Source organism: Battus philenor, unplaced genomic scaffold (assembly GCF_028537555.1).
Source record: "Battus philenor isolate CCGP_79_NKW_IND1 unplaced genomic scaffold, ilBatPhil1.0.hap1 SCAF_7, whole genome shotgun sequence".
Lineage (NCBI taxonomy): Eukaryota > Metazoa > Arthropoda > Insecta > Lepidoptera > Papilionidae > Battus > Battus philenor.
The window spans coordinates 7,809,461-7,820,335 of NW_027181737.1; the positions used below are offsets into that span (position 1 = coordinate 7,809,461).

The window sequence follows — 10,875 nt, forward strand, 5'->3', positions numbered from 1 at the left end:
GTTATATTTTAATTTTGATAATAACTCCTGCACATCATATAACGTATGAACAAATTTCTAACATTTTCTATTAACTTATTATTCGCAATTGTCTTTTAAACCTTCTCATTTAATGCACGATTTAGGTACCGTATCTAAATAAAAGTACCTCAATAAAATATAATATAATATAATATTTAAAATCAATGACATGTCATTATATAAGCTGTTGAAATGAATAGCTCTGAGTTTCTCTCTCATTTTATATTGCGTAATTGCAGCAAAACTACTCATATCTTAACAGAGGAGCTGATAAAATTTCAGACGTGGACAGGTAAAATTAACTGTTAAGGTTCTACATAAAAGTAGTTTAAAGTAGAAGTAGTGTTCCAACGGGTGAATGGTATTGCTTACAATTTTGTGAATTTTAGCGAGCTTTTTTCTTTTTTTTTTTTCGAGTTAGATTCTTCAAATTTACACTTTTTATTTTAATACTAGGAAAGAACGGTCAAAGACCATTTTTAATATATGGTATCATAATAGGAAATTTCTGCATTATCATAAATTAATACCAAATTGATTCTGTTCACACAAGAAAAGCATTGCTTTGCTTTGTTACAAGGCGCTAACAGTCCTGTTATGACTTGTCCATGTATTGGATTGTAAAACCGAAAGCTAATATTAAAATTAAAACGAAAGAACTTAAAAAGGAAAAAATGTCGCTAAAGTTTGTGTATACAATGATTGACTTCGAACGATTAGAACAGCGGTCATGAAGATAAGCGAAAATTCAGCAAAACCTCTTATTCGTCTTAAGTTAGTGTTTTATTTCCAAAGATCCCCGGCTTGATTGCAGGTGAAAATAAGTGCTTAAACGTTTTTAAGACAAAATAAATTTAACATTGTCGAAATAGAAAACTACAACACGGTAAAGGGTATGTTTGAAAAGGGTAGAAATTATTAATTTACGTTAAATTTTAAAAATAAACATAATATAGAGTAATAAAACATATATACAACTAAAAATGTTACCGATATCTTATAAAATAAGCGCAAACTAACAGCCTAATCCGGTAACAATAGCATGTATAGACCCGACCCGAGGTTCCTGACAGAACCCTCGAATTTTGCCTGTTTTAATCCTTACCAGAGTTGTAAAATTTTGAATTGTAATAACTACTGCATTGATATCTAGCGTGTTACAACGATTAGATATTTAAAAAAATTTAACTTTATTTAATTTTTTTGCACCGCTCCATTCGCTTTAACAATATTTAAACTAAAGAGCCTGACATTTCGTCGTTTTGTGATTTCAGTCTAAGTGATTCAGACTTGTATGTACTTTGAGATTATATTTGAGCTAAGATGCAACCTTTGCTACACATATACGTACGTATATTACTAATGTTTATAAGTAGTTTTGAACTTACCTTTTAAATAAACTTTTTTTTTTATCAAAAGAGTTAGAATGTAAATTATTTCTCTTTATAATATCGAGTACAGATAGATACAACATTTTGTTAAGCTTTTCGAAAGGCACTGGAAGCAGGCCGCTTCCAACAGGTCGTATTGAAAAGACACCATGTCTACTAGCGGTATGGCCTAACTGATGATAATGATTATTATATTTTTTATGTAAATAGAATCTAATAGACTTAGGTTTCTTCAAATAGTATCGAGTGTTTCGAAATGGACATAAAAAGGATATAAAAATTAAATAATCACAAACTAAATACACATTTTTATTAGCAATGATCTTTGTAGTAAGTATGCATGTTTACATTAATGGCAGTTTAAAGGGCAGTGTCAGTGCGTAAAATATGATTACTCAGAATATATCATCACCACTTTTTATAAATTTCTTAATCTAATTGTTAAGTATATTACACAATTCCGCAAAATTTAGATCTTTTGTATTTTTGTTATTATAATCGCAACAAGATTGTTTACTTTTCACTACTTTTCAGCAATGCTCTGCTATATACATAATATTACGAATATTTTTCTATCATTTTGTGTCTCATATTTCAGTCTTTTGCCGTAAATTTCAAATAAAAATTTCATAGCCTAAATTTTCAAATTATATCGACAAAGAAAATTACAGTAAAATTATTTTATTATTTGGTAATTTTCGTTTCAGATTATAATACCATTCATCGTCGTTTTGTATCTTCTGGGTAATAAAGCCATTTGAATTCATAGCCTTTTAGACCGTATTTCGGATCTTTTTCAGTTTCAGCTTTAGGTACTTCGTCTGATAATAAATCAAGAACTTCTTGCGTGATTTTGGGCTGGAAGCCATGCTCATCAGCAATGTAATCAATTCTTGTTTTAACACCGTTTCTTCCAGTTACAAAATAATAACCTTGTTTCGCGCCATTCGTATAACCTTCCTCATAATGTCCGTGAAAGCCTACAGTGTAATTGAATGTATATAAAAGTTGAGACATATCGTCCGTAGTCAAACCCTTGGGGAGACCATCTTTCTCGCCTGGGCGTTTGTAGTAAATATCAGTATTTTTATCAACTATTTGCATCTGAGCTGATATAAGTTGTGGTTTTTTAGAAACTGAACTCTCATGAGGAGATCCTAATGAGGAAGGTGGTACCTCCACACCATTGGGATGTCCTTTTGTTATTTGCTGTTGCGGGTATTCTTCCTCATATGATTTAGGCTGCCGATTTACTTCTGATATAGGATTATTTCCGCCAGCGTTATCAGCGGAATTTGTTTCATAGTTTTGTCCATAATTTAACCCACCTGATTGGGGATAATTTCTTTCGGAATTTTCGACCGTTTGGGGATAATTTCTTTCGGAATTTTCGACCGTTTGGGGATAATTTTGTTGCGAAACAGATTTATGCTGTGGATAATTTGGTACGTTCTCAATTTGATCTGAAGTGTTTTGAAGTTGTTCCTGTGAAATAGCTTGGTTAGCACCCTGTTGAGGATAATTTTCAGGGTATTCCTCTTTCGGTAGTACATCTGGGTTTAGTGAAATTTGTTGTGCATTGTTATAAGGAATGTAAGGCGTTTCAGTGGTTGTCGTTGTTGTTGTAGTCGTGGGTATACTGCAATGTGAACAAGATTTTGCTGGTGACGCTGGCCCTGGTTTTAACAATTTTTGGTCTTCTTTATCTGTTTTTTCAGGTACGGCAGGGTTTGAGGGCGAGAATTCAAGCGAACGACCTTTTTCTGGACCAGCTTTAGCAGTAGGATCTGTGGTCAAGTAAAGATGAATTATTGTTAATTAAAACAAGTTACGTTATGTTTGTAAAAATTATAACGGTAATTAAAAAAAATTGTTTACCCCATATATAGCATAAAGAAAATTACTTTATTTAACAATATTTTTGTTCGAAGGTTTACTATATAGTCTCTTTTTTATGGATCTCTTATATAATCGGGACGGTAAAGAGTAATGAATTATTTGTTAAATAAAAGAAGTTTTTATTGACATGTTATTCGTAAAAAAGTTATGCTTTTCAATAAGGATTATGTTGACATTATGTATGGCACAAAAGTATGAAAATAGTGTAACAATGTATCATAAGAGAATTAAAATTAAATTTGTGCATTAGTATTAATAAAATAAAAAGTAGGAACAGTAATTTAAAATAACGTTTACTTACATGGCTTGACTCGAATGTTCTTCATTGATAAAATTTTAAACCCTCCGTTTTCATCGGTTGCATAGACAGTTACATGGTATACACCATCGGCGGTGATGAAACCAAATTCACCCATAATTATTCCGTTTTCATCTGAAAGAAAAGAGAGCAAAGCATAATATAAAGAGATGATTTCGACAGCAAGGGTGACATATGAGCATTTGATCCACATAATACGTTCAGACATTCAAAAATTTCGGTCCATAGACTACTGAAATTGATTAAAAATATTTTTTTTTGTTAACGAGTGATATTCAAGCTGACTAATTTTATTATATAGTAATTTATTATTTTTTAAATACAATGCTTTGAAATTTTTTTTCCCTTTAGGAACGTTGCAAAGAATAATGCATTTTAATGTATTTCTTAGAGTGGATGCGTGCAGTGCAAAAGCGGTCATCATAGCGACTATCGGCTAAAAGGAATAAGAAGAATATATCCTTTAAACTAGCAAGGATTTTTGAGGTAATAGTATCGCCTACACACAGACATTTGGGGCAACCAGTTCTCCGATTATTTTTGTATAAAAACGCTAACGACTTTCATTATAAATTCCGCAGTTACTTGTCGAATATTAGACCCTGTTTAATATTTAGAGGATAATGTCAACGTTAATTTAATTTGTTTTTGTTCTTTAACAAGTGAAGAGATTAAAATAAATTATATACAAATTCTGTTTTCATGTAATAAATGGGAATATTTTTCTGTTATTATAATTTCCTTAACCTTTTTCATTTTATATGAAAACGCATGTCTCCCAAATTGATATTCTTGAAAGTTATCAATAGGTAAACTGTGAGTTTGTGATAAATGATTTTTTACGTTATCATTACATAAAGCACGGAAAAGATTCAAATAGAATTTTAAGTTATAAGTTAAAATATTTTAATGGCGATGAAGATATTGTTTCAATGTAACGAGTTATTAAGCGCGATCTGGAATGGTGTCCATGCAAATCCCAACCTATCGTACCATTTTACAGCTAAATGTAATTTCCTTAAGTACGTGAAATGTCCTCATGAAAGAAATATTTGTACAGACAAAGTTTTCATAAATTAAGTTTTTCTGATAATTATCTTGCGAGGTTTTGTTGTTAAATATTATTAAAAATTTCTCTTCAAATTAAAATCAAATTTTGTTCTAAAGTCGATCTCACATTTCGAACAAAGTATGTTACAAAAGAACTCCGTAATATTCAAAAGTTTATTTAGATAATAGGTAAAATATGTGTTAATCCCAGATACATTTTGTGAACTGAACATTTTACTTTGTATCGATATTTTTATACATATATTATATTTAATATTAATAATTTAGATCGTTTTACTAAAGGCCAATTTATGTATATTAACACTTCGTTGTGTTGATAAAATCTGCTTTTTAGTTATTTTTTTACACCGAATGAAAAATTAGGCAAAAATTAACAAGGCAGGCGCTTCATGCAGTGACTTGACGGAAGAACACCTGAAAAGCAAGGGGACCTCGGCTTGGTCTGTCACTCAATATGTGTTTAGTATTTGGATTCAAGGGCACCCGCTGAAGCCGAATCTCGATTGACTCGGTTACCGTTGCCTGACTAACATTGCTACCACCAGGAGAAGCAATAGCAGAAGAAACTCCAAGAACGCTTTTATCTAGGATGATTCTCTTCCTTTACGCCTTCTTAATCATCATAGCTGAAAATGGCTTCATATAAATGTTTTGACTTAAATTTTTCTATAAGCTCTATTTCTTATTGTTGTCAAGGCGTCCGAATTGTAGAAAACGTGTCTCGGCTATTAACGAATTTTTATAAATAGCAGAAGAGTTAAAGTAATGAATCGATGCTTGTTTATTGAACTGGGCTGTCGTTGGTATTCAAATCAATTAGACAAATCGGTTCTGCACGACCTGGAGTCTTATGAATAATCGGTGACTTGATATGCGTAAAGACCGGGTCTGCGTTCAATACGGGCCGGGCTTCCGTATGATATGAACAATGTTCATTAAAAAATCAACAAATAAAAATTCCCTGTTATCAACTTGTGCAATGAACTTTTTTCATTAGCGAAAAGGTGTTAGTCAATATGATCAGTAAATAGTAGTTGAATACTCAAATGACGATTAAAAACAATTTCGCGTATTCGTACCTTTTTTCTCGTGTCGATGTTGTTCACCGGCGATGGAAAATCCAAATTCGTAAGGCCTATTTTCATCTGTATATTTGTCTGCGCATTTCACTTGAAGCATGAGTATAGCCACACATAGTAATATTAATTTTATTCCGCTAAACATCTGAAACGTAATTGTAGCTATTAGTAGTTTTAACTGGATTGCGCTATTATTTTATTGAATTTTAATTGAAATTTCTTGTATGCATAAAATTAGAATAAATCACATAAGTTATTTTAATACATTAATTATATAACACCAATCAAGTTTTGGTTTTTATTAAGTATGAGAAAACGTTGGTCGGTATGAAAAAATTAAAATAGCAAATTGAAGTTATTGAACACTAAAACCACATCAGTTAAGTTTAAATATAAACAGTGACGTATAACCGGATATCTCTACAACAAGGATTTGCGAAAACATTTTGCTAAAATTCAAATCAATATTATATCAACGATCGATTTAAAGAAGCTTCTATTTTGTGTAAATATTGTTTTTAAGTTTATAAATTTATTGTTTTAAATTATGAATAATAATAGAATTAAATTTCTGTAATGCATATATTATCGTCATTAGTATATTTAAGTAGTAAGTTTGTTATATGAAAAATATTAAAAGAAAAATATCAATATTAGAATTATATTAATATTAAAAAATGAAAAATATTAAAAGGAAATCATAAACTGTCAATCAGCCAATAAATTTTGATCTATATATGTTAACTTATTAAGAGTATTTAGTTTCCCTGAATGTGTGAAACTCGGTTGTTGACTTATTTATATGGTTGATATTACTATACTCGTATAATGTACACTTAAAACATTGCTAAATATTATTTAAAAGTGCTACTGTTGGGTTTCTGGAACGGCGTTCCGAGCCGCTGGTGACTTGGTGATATTAAAATTAATTATTATATACAACAACAATTTTTTTATAAGTATTTGTAACAATTTATTCATTGAGTGCAGAAAAAGCTTAATGTATAATGTTTTGCGGTTGTGCGACCCGATTTTTGATAATTCTCAAATGAATTTTAAAAAAAATATTTTTTAGAGTTTATTTTTTTTTTTGGTAACTTTATAAAACAATACTTGTTATCGGTTTTATTGTCTATAATTATTAACGTCTAGTGAATTAATGATATCAAAAATTACTGGTTGTGTATAATGCGTGGTAATTAAATACTAAATTAATAATTTATTTTTCACAGTTAAAAGTCTGTTTTGAATACGTTTATAGCTGCCCAGAGTATTATAATATCTGAATGAAGAACTTAGCGATGATTACGATAATTGGATTTTATGATTTATTACAGGTTTAATTAGTTTTAATATCGTAATATTTTTTTATTACTTATTCTTTACTGACAAAAAATATAACGGTTTTTTCTGACTAGTTTTATAATATTAAGAACGAATTCTAAGTTTTACATGGTTTGTGTCGTCCATTAAAAGTTGATTGTTCTAATTTACTTTAGAACATGGGTATGCTTTTCCAAGGGATGATAATCATGATTGCTATACAGATTTAATACTTTAAAACATTTCAGCCAATAAAAAAGGGAATATCGCTAGCATGTTCCTTTTACTATGACTATATTAAATAAAAATCATTTAATATATATATTTTTTATCCAATGTATAGAAAAAAAAATTGAAGATTAGAACGAAAGTACGATTTTTGTATTCTTAACCTAGGAATATTGCAACTCGTAATTATACATATTCTTTGACACCACTGTGTTCGCATTAAATTTTATGTTCAAGGCAGAATTTACAAAAAATATCTTAACATACAAAAGATATGTATAATGTACATGTATTTGGCATTTATTTTCTAGGAATAGTCACTAAAGAACACCAACAACCATTTACATACGTTACAAAATATTGTACCACTTTAAATCTTATTTTTAATTATTCTCATTTGTACTTTTTCATAAATAAAGTAATAATTCGCAAAAATATTTAAAAAATTTATGAACGATGTAGCTACTTAAAGTTTCATACGTTAATTTATTCATGTCATTGATAATAAGCTGATATAACGTTAAATGTTTATGTAAAACCTTACCTTATTGCCTATTTTACGCTTGCACGTGAAGGCGTAGCCAGACAGTACGACCTGTTGCGTAAGAGTTCGACTAGACTGTGTCGATTCTTTGCTTCACGTAATTTATTAATACGTCCAAAACATGACTTCATAGACTATTTTGCAGTGAGCAGAGGGTTCGCATGTGTGCTTATAAATATTTAACGTAACAGCAAATAAGTCACATCCACAACAAAAATATTATTAATATTTATTCTATTTCTGTACTTAGTCTCTCTTTCATAATTAGCATGTTTTCACATTTAAAAGTGATCACTTTATGCATAATGATTGGAAAACTTTTACATCTACTTTTAAAACTTTTACATTTTTAACCAATCATCCTGTATGATTTGAAGTACAGAGTTATAAACAATAAGATAATTTTAATTTACTATTTTAATTATCAATAAATTATATCGAAAGCTGGCGGTTGTTGAATTTTAACTAAAATTTGCTGCTGCAAATAAATAAGATTACTTTGAAATACATTATTTCGTCATTCAAAACAATTTGTTAACAAAGTAACGCCTTTTTAGTTGAGATTATAATCTTACATATGAGAGGTTACAAATTGACACTTACAGAGTGCTTATTTAGCTTATCCATAATTCTCGATCGTCGTCCTGATTTGTTTCATTTTGAATTATGTTTAATTATTGAAATACTTAAATTACAATTATATTGCAGTAAAATTAAAATAAGTCTTAATTAATAATTTATTCGCATACTACGATTGACCTCTGAGAGAATTAAATTTATACCTATTTATAGTTCTGCGTTTTTAATCAATAACGATGATTTTATAGTTTCGATTGTTAGTACAATCATGTTTGTTTAGTACTCTACGAATTCTTTATATATTAGTTATATCCGGCAATAGCTACAAATTTTTATTATGATATAATTAGCAGTGTTATTGTCATTGAAATGTTTAAAAATATATTACTTGTATTATATTTTTCCTACCTATATAACAAACCGTTTTATAGATGAATAATAAACAAAATTAAACCAGGGTAGCTATGTCTCAGTACTAACGTAGTTTATAACTAGGGAAGACATAGGTAACGTGTGAGATTGATGATATGGTTTATTGTAAACTACCGTATACAGCAGTATCTTTTGGTTATTTTTATTCGATTGTAATTTGTAACACCCTTCTTAGTACTATTTATGTCAATTATAATTCAGTTCCAAGGCCATGGGAGATATTGATATGGTTACATAAATACGAAAAATTCACGAATGTTTCGAAAATCTTTAAAAAAACTCTTCATTGATTTTATTTAATAATGATGTCTACAATTGGGATAATATTTGTTTCTGGTAAAAAATGAACATACGTTACAGTTTTAAAATAACTTAAGTAAGGTTTTCGTCAGAAGAAAGGTATCAGCATGATATATTGATCGATGTACATGTAGTAATTTTATGTAATAAAGTACGTACTTGCATTGTAGATTTCAATTGCTCCCCTAATTAAGGGTTTGCTCCCCTAATTAAGTTTGCCAACGGATTGGCAAGTTGGCAGTGGAAAGGCGATAAAGCGCGTACAACCAATGGCCGTTTAGGCCTTAAGGTTCTGCAGTTGAGACCACGGACAGGCAGTTGCGTCGCAGAATCTCCACCCAAAGTAGACAGACAACTCAATTAAGATCGTTTGAAGAACCTGGATGCAGGCCGTTTATAATCGAGCATATTTGAAACCTAATGGCGGCGGCCTATGTTCATTATTGAATGTCCTTAGACTATTTTTTTAGACCTATATGGAGAATACTTTTAATTTTCGATCCAATTTACCAGTTAACAATTTTATAGTTGTAAATAAAATTGTAAACTTCCAGATGTGAAGTCAGAGGAAGACGGAAGCGTAATAACTAAGAAAAGCTCTATTGACTTAACTGTAGGTGATGTAGGTTTAAAATTGTGTTGCTACAAAGCAAGTTTAATGTTTTTCGATTGGTTTTTTAATTACATTTTTTCGTTTCTTTAATTATTAGGCCTTTTATTATTGTAGAGCATTAAAAATGTTGCAATACTCTAATGATTAGTATAGATAATTTTAATATGTTAAAAGGTATAAACAAAATTTAATTCTTTATGTATCTATAACATTTTGTAAGCCTGAGCAACGAAAGCTTTAATATTTTATGGATGATAACAATAATATTTAAAATGATTTCAACATTAAATGTTTTATGAAATAAAGTTAGAATAAGCACCAGCTTCATATATTTTAATAGTATATACCCAACTGGTGCTTAATGGTTTATGTATTGGTAAATGATTTATTTTATACATTAATAACGTGGTTGTTACGTGCATCGATAAACGCAGCCTTGAAATAAGAGATGGCGTGACTCCTCAACTCAGTAATAACTATGGCGGTCTACAAAATATTACTTTGCTTTGGTAATATTTTTCGGACGAAATAAACATCAATGAACGTTTCTGTAGAATAGAGGAGAAATCATCAATATTTTGTTCACTGCAGTGCTACCGAAACCTTCATACTTCGCATAGTAATTGACAGTTCTACCTCTCAGTGATTTCCTAAGACGCGGTACAGCAGTTTCGGTATACACTGTACCGTAATAATGATATAACATAATTTCATGATTACAACTTTTAATTTATCAATGTATTAAATAGTTAATTTTATGCTGCTATTGTTTTACGGTCATGTGATGTTTTTCTTCATGGCCCTCGTTTCTGGAGACTGCGTGCTCTCTTGTTATGTATAAGCAGGGAAATGGTTTACATTAAATATTTTACGTATTTTTTGTTATTTCCACTCTTCTCTTTTGCCCTTAAGATCTTTCACTCATTCCTCTGTTGTCCTTCTCATTCCCTTCTATTCCTTTCTATACCTTGTCATCCTTTGTACATGGTCACTCTTCCTTCGCCTTTCCTTCAGAATATCATCACAATTCTATATTTTTATTTTTGATATTTACTTTATAATTTTTATTTATCTAT

General features: G+C 29.9%; 1 protein-coding gene across 1 annotated transcript; it reads right to left on the minus strand.

Annotated features, from left to right (window-relative positions):
* Window positions 1-1,723: 1,723 nt before the first annotated feature.
* l(3)mbn (lethal (3) malignant blood neoplasm) lies at window positions 1,724-7,940 on the minus strand. Its single transcript, XM_068774505.1, has 4 exons — window positions 7,876-7,940; window positions 5,781-5,925; window positions 3,613-3,744; window positions 1,724-3,199 (listed from the first exon to the last, which is right to left on the minus strand). Exons 2-4 carry the CDS (start codon window positions 5,923-5,925, stop codon window positions 2,133-2,135), a joined length of 1,344 nt encoding a protein of 447 aa, XP_068630606.1. The 5' UTR covers window positions 7,876-7,940; the 3' UTR covers window positions 1,724-2,132.
* Between the last annotated feature and the right edge of the window lie 2,935 nt (window positions 7,941-10,875).